Raw genomic sequence first — 14383 nt, 5'->3', positions numbered from 1 at the left:
CGCCTCAGCCTCTCTGTCCGTCTACCCCCATTTCCCCACCCCCGCCGCTCCGAGAGCCCTGTGCAGCCGCCGGCGCTCGCACTCCGCAGGCGCGGCCGGGCCGGGCCGCCCCGCCGAGCCGCGGGGGGGGCGGGACGGCGGCGGCCCGTGGGGCGACAGAACGCCGGGGCAGACGGCAGCGCTAGGACCGCGGCGGCCGCCGGGATAGCCGTCAGACGGACAGGCGCTCACGCAGCGCCGCACAGGGAGGCGGCAACGCGGCGGGGCATGGGGAAGCGCGGCCGGCCGCGGAGGGAACCGCGGGGCGCAGAGGGGGCGGCCGGCGGGGCCCGGTGCCCCCTTGGGGACATCTGCAACACGAGCCCCGCGGCGGGCATGGACACCTTCCTCTACAATGTGCAGGTGCTACTGGAGGCCGCCAGTTACCTGGAGCGGATCGAGAAGGAGAATAAAAGTAAGTGTGGGCTTAGGGCCGGGCGTGTGGGTGACCGGCGCAGCGAGGAGTGTGGACTGTGAGAGGGAGAGAAAAAATAACAACTGAAACTTTTGGCTGGCTGCAGGGGCCGGAGGCACAGTGACAAATGGCGCCAGGGCTGGCTTGCAACCCCCGCGGCGGAGACACGCGTGGGACCCCCCCCCCCCCCCCCCTTCCCCACGACTGGGAGGCCAGGACCGGGGGGAAAGTTTGGGATGGAGAGCGGAGCGGGACGGCTCGGTGGCAGCACGGACATCTCCGCTTCTCAGAGATTGACGAGTAGTAGATGGGGTCTCAGTAGGATCCGGAGGGCCCCGCGGGAAACCAGAGCCGGTGGCGGAGCCGGAGCGGTGAGGGAGGAGGCAGTGACACGTCCCCGCTCCCCCCGCCGGGGCATGGGCAGAGTCACGTAGGCAAACGGCAGCGCTCGCCAGGTAGCCGACGGGGAGGAGAGTAGAGGATAGGGCAAGGCGAGCGCCCGGTGCGGGGCGGCGGCCATCCACACAGACGGCCTCCCGTTCCGCGGGTGCGGAGGGTGCGCGTAGCCTGCGCCTTTCCGCCGCGGAGCGATTTCGAGTGAGGCGCGGACTGCGAAGGACAACGGCAGTGTCGGGAACAGGCGCGCTGGGAACAAAGAGGCTGGCGAGCCCCCCGCGGCGGTGCGCGCCCGCGGAGCCCCCCGCGCCGAGCGGACACTGGCGGCCTCGCGGCGCTGCGCCCGCCGGCGCCCCGCCCCCGCGGCCACATGGTTCGCACATGGAGGCAGAACGCCGCGTTGATTGGACACTGTCTCCCGAGGGGCGGGGCCGTGAGGCTTTCTCCGCCAATGCGCGGCGCCGGGGTCCCCCGTGTGACGTCACGCGTTGCCGAGCTGGGCGCGGAGCGGACGCGGAGCGGCGGGGGGGGGCATGTGAGGAGGAGGGGGGCACTGTTCCCCCGGGGAGGGGTCACATACAAACGCCGCTCCACTCCCCTACCGGCGCTTTGCCGTTGTTTACCTCGGATTCCCCTGTTACTCTTTCGTCGAGGCCGTGTCTTCCAGTATTTGTGTTTTGTTTTTTATGTCTTTCTTCCTTTATTCCCCTCTTTCCGTCCCAGTTTTGTTTTTCCTGTTTTCTTCACCGAGCGTGTGCTGCGTTTCTTTTTTCATTTAACTTTACAAAGGGATGAGCGAGTCCCTAACCACGCGTCTCCGTCACCCTCTCCGTGCCGCCGGTCCCTATGGCCGCTATAGGTCCCGCGCAGGTGACGCTGTAGGATGCCCTTGTTCTGCGGGCAGAGCCGCGTACGCGCAGGCTTCCAGGGAGGGGGGTCCCGCTGCGGAGGAGCTGCTCTGCCGCTCAAGCCGCTGTGGCGATGGGCCGAGAGCCCTCATTCTCTGCTCCCGGTTGCTTTTCTGTTTTTCGAAAGTTGAATTCGTGCTGGAGCAGGGTGGGTTGTTTTTCTCTCACCTGCTAATTACTGTTTTCGTAATGAATCTGCAAAGCCCTGCGTCCGAGGAGCTGAGCAGCACCGCGGCCGGCGGCTGCGAGCAGGAGAATGACAACAACTCCCAGCAAAAAACGGGTTTGCCTGTGAACGCAGCAGCACCGCTGCATTGGAAATCAAGTGTGAGACCGATGGCTTGATTTGATTTGGTTTTTTTTTTCTTTAGGAGTCCTCCTGTCTTGAAGGGAAACTGTCAAAATGGTGGGAGTTTGGAGGGGTAGGACAGAATTTTTCTTGCCGTTGAAATGGATAGTATACAATATTTTATATGCTCCGTTTAAAAAGGCATCATTTATGCAGTTCCTTGTTTGAAACTGGAAAACAAGTGAAACAGCAAGATACAGGGTTTTTTTTAATGCTGAATTTTGAAAGGCAGGGTTTGCATCCAAGAAGCTCCATTCCTGAATGCTTGTTTTCACTGAAGCTTTGCACTAACAATCATCATGGTTACAGTCCTGAAAAATCCTCAGTTTTATTAGGCAATTCTGCAAAACCTTTCAATATTTTAGTTTGCAATCAGGACATTCTAGGTTGAAAAGTCCCATTTAACCAAAGGCTTAACTACTGGACGTGCTGTTCAGAACGTGACTATCATAAACCAGGCAGCTTTTATGAGTTGCTCCCAAACAAAGAAAAATGCTGCTTGGATTGGAGAACAATCTCCAAGCATTATGGGCCCTATCTGGGCTGAGGAATAGCTGCAGAAGCTGGAAGGCTCTGTCCTAACACATACACGTAGTCTCACCGGAGAGAGATTTGCATGTGGAGCTCAGGTTATTGCATCAAGAGGATATGATGCCCTTTCATGTGCCAGTGCAGGAGTGGTTGCTTAGTGCACCCTGTGCTGGCAGCCTGGCAGAGATGTTGGTGATCGCTGTTCACTTCTCGTTACATCTGACCTGGCAATTAGCAGTAACAGAGGAGACAGGCTCGAAAAAGTTTGGTGATGGAGACAATCCAAAGTTGGTCACCGGCTTGGTGCTTGTCTGCTTCCTGCAGGATGCCATGGTCATTTGACTATGGTGTCACACAGGGCTGTAACAAGTTGGTTTGGTGTTACTCCCATCAGGAGGGTGCCTGAGTCACAACCCTGTTGTGCAGGGTGTTGTACGTGTTGGGGAATGAGTGCCCTACCTCAAGGAAGCATAGTCTTAAAAAAACAGAGGTGACAGGTACATGTTTGTCTGCTCCTGGCCAGGACAGGGGATGAGAACAGGGCTGGGTGAGGAGGGGAAGAAGCACCAGGGTGCTGGCTGGGATCAGAATCATACCTGTTGGGAAGCTGAAGGGATTTGGAGCCAAGGGCAGGGATTTAAGGAAGGCTATTATTGTTGGGTGAGCTCAAGTGGTTTTCTCAGTGGTTTGATGCTGTTTCTGGTAAACCACACTCAGTGTCTGCATTTGTTCTTCCAAGCCCTGCATGGCAGTGCTAGGTTATTTATCTTTTTAACACCAACTCAAGCAAGAGTGGATACTGTTTGGTAGAGGGGCTCCCAGAGAGGCAGAGGCAACCCTGTCTCTTGTGGATCAAAGCTCTCTGATATCCCAGAGTGTGACTGTCACAACTTCAACTAATAGAGGAGGAGCCACAAGGCCCTTTTCAGCCCCCAGTATACACCAGTTTGTCACCTCTGCCTGCAGGTCAGTGTTGTGATGTAGGCTGTGGAGCTATCTGTGTCTAGGGCAGGACTTTAAGTTAAGGCATGAGTTTCCTACCTGCTTGGTGCCCAGGGAGAAATAAGGAGGTGACTTTTTTACATTTGTAGGTCCCACATCCCTTCACTGTGGTCAAGAATAATAGCAGAGAGTCCATGGCTTGGCTGGGTGGTGTGGAAGAAGAATTGCAGGACTGAGGGCCTTGGAGCCAAGTAGGATATACCATCCGGGGATATGGCTGGCAGAGGGTATGCTTCAGGAAAGGGCACTTTCAGCACCACCACTGAAACCATCTTGGTAATATTCATTCACCTTTACAAAAAAAAAATAAAAAAAGAAGAAGAAAAATTTTCTATATCATGTTATAGTGAATGAGGTAGGCTAGAGTCTGGTTAATGAGACTGCTTGGGAAAACTGGACCATTTTTGGCTACTGAAACACAATAGAATGATTTTTTTCAGTTGAGCCTTTAAAAGGAATAACAGTGCTGCCTGCTTGCAGCAGTTCTAATGGCAAGACTGCAAAGCCCAATCCAAACACACCTTGCTAACTGGCAAGTACAGGTTTCCAAATGACCTGTTTCTAGAAATTTAAGCGTGGTATCTAAGGAATAGAAACGTCATGTGAAAAAAAAATAGTGGCTCTTTTCAGAAATGAAAGTTGTGCTGAGGGCAGATCTGATGGTGCTTCTGTAACATCTGCAAATGCCATTTCATGAATAAGCATGGCTGGAAATCTACCAGCTGAAATGCTTGTGTCTGGAAGATGTTTTTTTTGAAGAGACCTGGAGTAAACTCAGCTGAGGTTTAGTGTGTGCCAACCATCCCTTTTGTGTGTGTGAACTCATGTTTTTGCCAGTAGGAGTTGCATAAACACATGATGAATTCTTAGGATATGATGACTTATCTGTAATAGGTATGGTATGTAATATATACTGATTCTCACTACAGATACAGACCTCTGTTGCCATATCCTCTTCCAAAAGTATGAAGGCCAGCCATTCAGTGTAACAGCAGTGTCCTTATTCACAAGTCTAGTAGAGGTGTGTGGGAATGAGTCAGTGGACTGTGGCCCCTCGCAGGACAGCTAGATCTTCAAGTACTGGCTATGTTTGTTGATCTTCTAACCAGGAATGATAAATGGATGACCTTAGGTTTGTCCTTTGTTCCTGAATAATCCTCTCTGAAGTCAGGAGAAGAAAACTGAGCCTTGTGGGTGAGTCAACATTACCTTCATCGTGTGGCTCCCTTCCACTGTTCACGTGCTGTTTGGGTCCTTTTTTTTGACAAACCAAAGTGAAGAAGTATCAGAAACCTATAATTAGTGGAGGGCAGAAGGAGTTAAAATTACCTTCAGTCTGTGTGTAGAGCTCCACTTAATCGATGAGAGCTGAACGTGTGTCTCAAGGTCAGTATTGATGGTCTTGGATCTTGCAGTGATGTGATATGTGAAGCAGAACTGGGCTCCTTTATACATATTTTCACCCATCTCACAATAAACACTTTTTCATTCCTCTTGGTTCGTGACTTGGCCATGTTGATTCATGTGTTCACCACTTCCAGGTTGGGTTATTTTGACTCATGCTCTTTGGGCCTCAGCATAAAATTCAGAAGGAAGCCACAGCAGGAGAAATGACAGAGCAGAGGTAGAACTGTGGGACTGTGCCAGAAGCACTGCTGAGAACTGATCGCATCCTTTGTCAGCAGAGTGTCCTGAGAGCTGACAAAGAAGCGCCTTCTGCTCTTGGCTGGAGAATCTTGCCTTCTTCCTGTTTAACTGAAGGACCTCAGGCTGTATATGATGCACTTTTTTCTCACAGGAGGGCCTTTTACTTATTTGGCAGATGGGTCAGTGAAGTGAACAAAGTCACAGGATAAATCATTGACTCAGAATAAACTGGAGCACAGCACAGGTCTGAAAACAGAGCAACACCTCTCTGAAAGGAAAGGAGCAAATAGCCCAAAGAGATGGAGCACCTGTGGCTTTTGTCTTACTGATTGGTAGAGCTTGGTCTTTAAATCAGAGTGAGGTATATGGCATATGCTGTACTCCCATTCAGACTCTTGGATATCCAGGTGGTTTGGCTCTGAGATTTGTCTGCCCTCACCAATGGATGGGTTCCAAACACTAGTGGGAGTGCTGAAAGGGATTACCCAATGCCTTGCAAAAGAATGAGGCTACTGGATGAGAAATGAGGCCATATTCTACAGGTAGTGTAGGTCCCTTAATCAGGGTGCTGTGGACTTTGGAATGGTGTTGAGTAGGCAGGACTTGGGATGTCCTCCAGCCCACTGCTACAAGTCCTCTAATACTGAGCTGTTACAATCATGAATAGAGACCTGGTTATTAGAGTGTGTGCTGATGGGTGGGATATTCAGGTATGCTGTTGTTCCCCTAGCTAGAAAAATAGAAGAGTTCAATGGATCTGCCACCTCCAGAAACTTGGGAAATCAGTGACTTATCACCAATATGAGAGTGTCAGTGAATAATTTCCTCATGGGGATTTCTAGTCATGCCTTGGCTGAAGGAGTGGTAGGTGTCAAGGCTTTAAAAGCGATATCAACAATTTGCAGGGTTTATGTGAAGGCAGGCAAAGGAAGCTCTTGCAACTGTTGCCATCTTTATGTTCCTCCTGGAGGCTACAAAGAGTTGACGGCAGGCGGATTTTAGAAAAAAAGCAAAAGAAGGGGTGGAAAATGAGGCAGTTTCGCCAAAAGGACTGCCCTTATTGTCAATAACTTAGACATTGCAAAGCATTGTGTTGTTTCTAAGCCTTGTGCCCAAAGCAGAGGGTTGGGCATCTTGATTCGTGAGCTGTGTTCCTGTTCCACCTCTAGTCTAGGGTGTGCCTTCATGTGAGTGATTACACAGCTTACACCTCAGTTTCCTTTCCTGCAAAGTGGAAAGAAAAGAGCTAAAGTCATTGTAGGTTTAAGAAGCTTAAAACATTACTTTCTGGAAAGCTCTTTGAATATTTCCCTGATGAAAGCTGCAAGTGATGGTGATGTTGGTAAAAAACAGACCACATCTGTTCTACTTGATTAAAATAGTACAGTAGCATTTCAGATGTAAATATTAATTGATTTCTGCACTGCAGATTTCTTCTTGGATATTTAAATTGTTGCTAAGGAGGAGGGAAAGGCTATCAGGGAGATTAACAAATCCATTATTAAGGCTGGAAATGGAGGGCTGCCGAAGTGCCATTTAATAAAATGTAAAAAGCCCCTTTCTAAAGGGCGAAGCAGCAGAACACACAATGAAAGTGAATCACAGCTGCCAGAAGGGATGCCAAGCAGCAAGCACTTATAATCAGAAAACTGTACTTACAGATCATTCGAAGCCACTAAATTAAATGATCTCATTCTCCCCTAGAATACTCTTTCCTTATCCCCTCCTCAGTGTTGCTTGTGAATTGCTCAACCACATTTAAAATTGACTTTGGGGAGGGGGAGTTTGGTCAGCAGATGAATAGCATCGGGCCTCTTGGTGCCGTTCACTTTCCACCCACTTTTGTTTCTGTCACACACAACTCTGGCGTTTTGCAGACTGACCTGCCCACGCAACCGCTTGGGATGGCAACAGAAAGAGTTTGCAGATCTGCTGTGGCTCCGTGGTTGGCTTGGCTGACTCTTCAGAGCTCCTTCCTTGGGAAGATGTCCCACAGTTTATTCTCAAATTTGTCTTTGTTTCACACAGATTTTTTTTTCCTAATTGTGCATTGTTGACTCCAAAAACAAAGACTTGGAAGCTGAGCTAATGCATAAATGGAAGAGCCGATCCTACATCGTTTCACACAGAACTGATCCTGCTGTTATTTCATTCTAGTGCTGATTTAATTTACCATGTGTATCACTGTCCTCCTTGTGTTATGCTCCTTGTTTTAAGCTTGAACTAGCTTCAGGAGGCCGACTCTTTGATGCAATCCTAAACTACCCCTTCGTTGTCCAGCTATGGCTTTCCTGGTTTAATCCTAAAGCGGCATCACGTGTCTCCACATGTGCCGCCAACAAAAACCTCATGGTGGTGGTGGATGCTGACAAAAATCTGTCTTGCAGTGATTTTGGGGATTCATCATGGGTGTTTTGAGGGGTTGTGGTGGGGTGTGTGTTAATGTTTAGTTTGCTGATCTCGAGAGGCAAATGGCTCCCTGGTTTTGGAAGCAAGTAGAGGCAGTGTAGTTAGAGCCCAGAAATGCTCTTGCATTAACTCTGCTGTCGGGGAGCAGCGTGTGCACCTGTGTCCTTTTTCCTTTGTGAGTAATCCAAGATCATGTAAGTACTCCCTGAGACTGCTCAAATGCCAGACGTTCCATGTGCTTTTAACAATCTGCTCTATCGGCAGTTTCCAGTGTAGGAAAAAAAAGAGGTCAGGAGAGAGAGAGAATATTTCCTTCCCTGAGTTCTCCCCCAGACAAAAGCCAATTTTCACAAGTGCTGTGGTCTGGCTCAGTGTAGGTACTTGAATGGAGGCTGTCCTGTCTGAGTGAGGGCTGGGACTTGCATTTCTGCAGTACAGAAGGAGGGAAGTACATCCTTGAAGTTGTCCCAGCTTCCTTCATCCTTCAACTATCCAAGCTTCCTTTATTCTTCAACTACCCCATCTTAAAATAAACAAAACAAATCAACCCTTTGAGACTCAGAAATGAAAAGGGCTGTGTGAGAACTGAATAGTGGTATTATTTTTACCTCCATCAGCTGCAAGCCTGCAGTTATCTGGGGAAATCTCAGAAATGGTGAATCAGCAAAATGTGTTTAAATAAAAGTTAGCTACCCTGAATCCACTTCTTTTCAGGCCTTCTCGAGTGCTGCCAACTCTTGCACTCTTCATCACGAACCTCCTGCTGTTTCATGCTTTGCTTAAAGCTCTTGCTACCAGACACAAACCATTAACTGAGAATCCCAGCTTTTATGGTTTTTTAAAAGGTACTTTTCCCACTTGCAAATAAGCTGTAACCAGTCACAACTTAAAGGTTGAGATCCATGGAACACAACCCCAGTTGGAACAACAAAAAAAAATCACTGAAGAATTTCTAAGTCAGTAGTGCTTTGAGAATCAGATTTGTACTCCAGATGTTCTGATTCTGGTTTTTAATGTTCTCCTATTCTTCCCTGTATGAGCGTAGATCAAATATTTTAGAGACTGGTATCATACTACTAAATGCTAACTGTTTTTTAAGCTCCATTCTAAGAAAAAAACTTTAAAGTAGTTGGCAAAATTCCAGAGTTGCAGAAGGAATCATGATTTTTTGTACCTGTATGAAAGTCGGGATATAAATACAGTATCAAGATGCTGGGAAGTGCATAGATGGGACTGAAAAGGTGTGGGTGTGACAGTATTTATTATAACGTGGAGGTGGTAATAATTTTTATTTGCTTACCTGCTACTTCAGACATACAGAGTGAGATTGCTCTCCGTGACATCTTTTGCCTATGATCTGAAAGGGCTGTGTAACTGTTAAAAAAACCGAGCCTCGCACCTCTGTCTCCCATCAAAAGCACTGTATGAGCCACTCCATGTGTGAATTCCCAGAGCTTGGCACCTTGTCTTTAGTTCATCTCTACAGGTGAGATGTAAGGAGCTTCCACCGTGTGGCAGCAGCTTTGTCTTCTGTAGCATTTCTTTGCTTTATCCTTGCCACTGACACTTCTACACACGGAACGCCCTGGCCTTTACAAGGAGAGGGATGAAGTGCCCGCAGGTTCTTCCTAGGTGATGCCTGTCTTGCCCCTAGCATGTTGCTGGGGCACGGAGCTCTGTCGTGCAGACCCTAACTAAACCAGACGTTTAAAAAAGAAGAATTTAAAACTTTTAAAACCATAGCGCATCAGGAGCTGCTGTCCGTGGGTAGCTGCCTCAGCATGCAGTGGTGGGAGCCGTGGTGGAAGACATCACGCCACCATCGCCAGCTGAGCAGAGGGACGGTGCGCGCTGCTGCACGTTGCTGCTGTGGGCGAAGGGAAGGACGGGGCAAGCCGCTCTCACTTCGGCCCGCCGTGGGCACGCAGCCCTCACCTCGGGGCCTGTGTTTGCGCGCAGCCACGTCTTCGGGGCCTGGCCGCCGAGACCTCGGAGCGCGGGTGGGCACGGAGGTGTCACCTCAAGCACGAGAGAAAGCAGCCGTTGCCTCAGGCCCCCACGCGTGGGTGCCGCGTGGACCCTTGCAGCGCCGTGCCGCGGCGCCGGCGGCAGCGGGGAACTCCATTTCCCAGGCAGCCCCGCGGCCCGGCCCGCCCCTGCTCCCGTGAGCGCCGGGCGGAGGTAAACAAAGTGGTGCGAGGCGTCGGGGCGGTGGGTGCGCGGGGCGGGGCGGGGCGGGCCGGGCCGGGCGCTGCTCCCGGCGCGGGGCTGAGGGGACGGACTGGGAGAGGGTGAGCCTGGCAGGGCCCGAAGTGCGGTCAAATTCGGGCCGGGACCGGCGGGAAGGGGCTGCCCTGCGGGCCGGGCCGGGCCGGACCAGAGATTGTGAGTGGGGGCGAGAGGGACCGGTCTGGGTCAAGAACAGCAACAGCTCTGGCCGCGTTGCCTCCCCCGGAGGGAGGATCCCAGTCCCGGTCCTTCCTCCGGCATTTCCTCGCGTATTCCCTTCCTACCTCCGTGCGCCCACTCCCCGTCCTCCCAGGAGAGCCGCCCTCCCCCGGGACGAGAGAGCTGTCGGTTGGAGGAGGCCCGGGGACTGGGGAGAGACGGCGATCCCTCGCTCCTCCCCGCCACAGCCGCCCCCGTTACCAGCGGGGGAGCTGGGAGCGTGGGGGCGGAGGGGGACTCGGGGCTGTGGAGTCCCCCGGCTGCCGGCCTGGGGGCCATGGAGCAGGTCCAGATGATCAACATCCAACGGCTGCTGGAGGCGGCCGAGTATCTGGAGCGAAGAGAGAGAGGTAATGGAAGGAGGAGGGGTGCTGGGATAACAAGCCCTTCGTAGGGGGTGTGGGGTTGGGGTCACCGTGGAGGGGTGAGAGTGACCATGAAGGACGGGATAAGAGCGAGTGTTTGCTGGTGGTAAATACCCGACAGCTAGGGGTTTGATGAGGAACAAGGCTGACAGGTCCTCCTGGAGAGAGTGGCTGAGGTGGAAGGTCTTTGCAGAGAGGGGGAAATTGAAGGGAATGTGATTTCTGGAAGAAAAAGTGAGCGTTGGTGTTGAAGTTGCCCACTGGGCAGGAAGGACGATGGCTCTGGCTTTGCAGAGACCTTGATGGCACAGTGAAATAATGTCTGGTTTGCCTGGTTCAAGTAGTTTGGACAGGAGGGAGATGATGTGAGCTCTGGGCTGTCACGTTTTGTGTTGATGTTTTCAGGTGTTTGAGTGGTGGTGTCCTTCCCCCAAGGTTGGCAGAGCCTTTACACTCCCCTTCCTCTCTTTTCTCCACCTCCCAGTCCACTTCCCTCTGAATACATCATCAGTCATTTCCCTGAGCTGTTGTGGTTAAGGGCCTCCCCAGCTAGGCTGACGGGTTAGTGGTGAGACCTGCCTGCTGACTCTGTTTTTCACAAACTCGTTTTATTTTTAATGAGCCTGCTTTTTTTAATGCTCTGCCTGTTGATTCTCATGCAGAGTGTGAACATGGCTATGCCTCGACCTTCCCCTCCGTTCCAAGCCCTGGACTACAAGACCCAAAGCCCCCACGGAGGCTGAGCCGAGCAAGAAAACACAGCGGCAGTGGCAGCACTGCAAGTCTTGCCAACAGGTATGATGTGGGCAGGAAAACAGGGGGTGCAGGGCTGGCTGGAAGGATAGTGCTGGAGAAGAAAGGTGGAGACAAAGGGCAGAAACCTATCCTTTGGGGAAAATGGGATGAGTCTGAGCACAGGGTGATTCAGAGCTGGGCACACAGGTACAGCATCCCTGCTAGATCCATGGTCCTGAGAGGAGAAGGAACATGAGGGAGCTGCATCTGAAGTGGCACTGCCAGCTGACTGTATGCCAAGGCTCAGATGCTGCAGAGGGAAGTGGAATAGGGAGATCTGTTCATAGGGTTTAGGGAGGAGGTAGGCACAGCTATTTCCACTATATACGGCTGATGTCTTTCCAACCCAGAAGTCATTGCTTTTAAGGGATAGTGTGCATGCAGCCTGGATGCTTTGGGATTATAATGACAGGCATGATCTGAAGCAAGGAAATGATGTTTTGAAATGGATCCCCTACAACAAATGGGAGAGAGGGAGATGACTGCCTGCTATGTACAACGTGTTAAAAATTAATTTCAGAAAAATGAAGCTGTCTTTCACTCTGCCTTTCCAGAGCAGGGAAATTTCCCAGCTTTCTAATTGCTTGGTAATTGTACAACTCTGTGGTTTTGACACTACTCCTATTATACAGTGCTTTATTCTTGGTTTCTTCAATCTATAAGAGATGACAGGATTAAGCCTATCATTTGGTGTTGTGGTAAGATTCCCTCTTGTTGCTGTTCTTTTCTGGTTTTTTTTTTTCTTCCTCTGGTAGAATTGGTCAAACCGTGTTGAGACCTTCTGGGCTAGAGAAATTTTAGAAAAAAAATGTGATTTGGAAAAGGTAATTGCAAGCTTGCTTTTACTGCAGTGAGGCCTCTGCAATCCGTAAAATGGTGGCAGGTGGCTCAGGTGATTAAAGCTTTCTTGAGGCTGTTGGGAAGTACCTGTAAAGGCCTAGGGGAAAAGTGCCTTTGCAGTGATTCTGCTTTGTCAGCATTTGATAATAAAGGTTGTTTGAAGTGATGTTAGGACACTTTGCTGTGGGGAAGTTTTTTTGATCAGGATCAGTGTATCCTGATCTCTTTGTATGCTGCATGTTTACATATGCTTCCCTCCTTCATCCAGCCTCTTCTGATGGCTCTATAGTTTCCCATGAACCACAATCCCAAATACCAGTGGCTTTGTGTTGGGAAATGATTGCAAATGCTGAACCAAGATCTGTGTTTTTCCCCTCTAGGTTTCTCACACACTGTTTCTCCATCCCACACCTCGTTCACTCAAAGGCCTTTGTCATGGCAATCTGCCCTTCTCCAAAGGAGGGCTTGGAAGCACATCCCCTTCAGGAGCTCCTTAGCACCAAATCTAGCAGCCTTTAGTCCGGAGAGAGATGCAGAGCACTCCCCATCCTGGAGGCCTGGGCACTCAGTGTGCCCTGCCAGCACAGAGCTCCCAGCACAGCTCTCAGGAGGCACCTTTCTGTGCTGAGACCAGCCCATAAGGCCGTTTAGTGTGACAGGCTGAGTACATTAGTATGGGGGGAAAGGAAAGCAAAGAAGCAGAAAATATGTTTTCTCCTTTGGGGTTTGGGTTTTCATAGAATCAGTCAGGGTTGGAAGGGACCACAAGAATCATCTAGTTTCAACCCCCCCACCATGGGCAGGGACACCTCACACTAGATCAGGTTGTCAAGAGCCTCATGCAGCCTGGCCTTAAACGTCTCCAGGAACGGGCAACTCGTTCCGGGGTTTCACCACTCATGGTGAAGAACTTCTTCCTAATGTCCAGTCTGAATCTACCCATTTCTAGCTTTGTTCCAGCTTTGTTTTGTTTTTTAACCTTCCTTATATGAGGAATGTTGAGGCCAAACTGAATCTGTAGAGCAAGAATGTTACCTAGTGTGTTACATCCCATGATTGCTTTGGCCTCAGGGAGTGACCAGGGTCAGGTCTACTCTAGGAAGATGCCAGAGCAGGTCTTTTGGGGAGCTCAGACCTCACACACAGAGTTAGAAATGGGAGTTTCTTTTAGTGCATCTTGTAGCAGCTTGCACTTGCTGTAGGAGATGGCAGGCCTTCCAGATGGCTGCAGTGCTGGGAAGTGACAACTGTGAAGTTCAGGGTACCTCCAAATGCACTGCAGTGTGTTTTGTGTGATGCTGAGTATAGCATCAGTCTTGTTTAAGGAAGGCTCAGTATCATTCCTTCCTGTTAAAATCAAAGGGACAATTCAGTAAGTTCTGTCTAGTGGAGTCTGAATGCACTTTGAATTAAATATCAAGCCTTTGATGGAAGGGCAAACTTAAAAGATTTTTCTTAGATTACTCTTGTCTTAAAATGCTTAATTGGTGTAGAGAAAATACATATTTAGATCTTATGCAGACCTTGTAAAAGCCCCTGTAAAAGGATCTCTTAAGCAACCTTGGCAAAGCATAGTTGTCTTTTTTTTTTAATCCTTTTTCTTTATACACTTCTAGAAATGGAAGTGTCTACTTCCTTACTGGTTGTAGTGCAGGATATTTTACAGGTGCTCTTCAATTTGTAGTTCTAACCCAGGTATTTCCCTTCAGCATTTGCAGTCCAGACACAACAGCTGTTTCTTTCCAGTAGCCTCTGTACTGTCATAGCACAAACACCCAGAAAGTTCTGAGGAACAGGCAGCTCAGCTCTGTGTGACAGTGGTGGAGCAAATCTTATGGAACTGTGATGGTCTCTGACTCCCTGAAAAATGATTGCTTTTCTACCCCAAAGAGAAGCATGCTGATAAGAGGAAAAAAATTGTGTCACTGTTTCTAGTTTACATGATGCATTTTTAAAGAGGGACACTGTGGATCAGGTTGTCTCTCCCTTTGTCTCAGTTGTATAACTGACAGCATGCAGGTTGCTGCAGAGGGGCTGCCCTTTGCAGTCCTTGCGACTCTATGTATGTGTAGTGTTTTGCATGGGTATTTTAAAGATCTGGTGGTGTATGGTGTGAGTTAAGACCTGAATATATTTAAGAATATGCAGTCTTGCTTTAGTCAGGGATATTTAGGTTCTAGAACTTTGCCACCTAGAAAACTATGTGGAGAATCCCAGCCACGGTTAACTGGACTTCATA

At 49.8% G+C, this 14383-nt stretch overlaps 1 protein-coding gene across 2 annotated transcripts in view; it reads left to right on the top strand.

Moving 5' to 3' along the window:
- Positions 1–114: 114 nt before the first annotated feature.
- MXI1 (MAX interactor 1, dimerization protein) overlaps positions 115–14383 on the top strand; it is a 60321-nt gene continuing 46052 nt past the window's right edge. The window contains exons 1-2 of one of the 2 annotated variants that reach the window (XM_064144416.1): positions 115–454; positions 11172–11304. In XM_064144416.1, the coding sequence (XP_064000486.1) occupies positions 268–454; positions 11172–11304 (320 nt within the window). In that variant the 5' untranslated portion in view covers positions 115–267. Of the gene's footprint in view, positions 455–9993; positions 10495–11171; positions 11305–14383 lie in introns of those variants that run through there. The other variant, XM_064144417.1, reaches the window with a different exon arrangement.

This window comes from Pogoniulus pusillus, chromosome 6 (assembly GCF_015220805.1).
Source record: "Pogoniulus pusillus isolate bPogPus1 chromosome 6, bPogPus1.pri, whole genome shotgun sequence".
In the NCBI taxonomy this organism is placed as follows: Eukaryota; Metazoa; Chordata; class Aves; order Piciformes; family Lybiidae; genus Pogoniulus; species Pogoniulus pusillus.
Note: the sequence above shows the minus strand (reverse complement) of the source record. Positions and strands in the feature narration are given on the sequence as shown.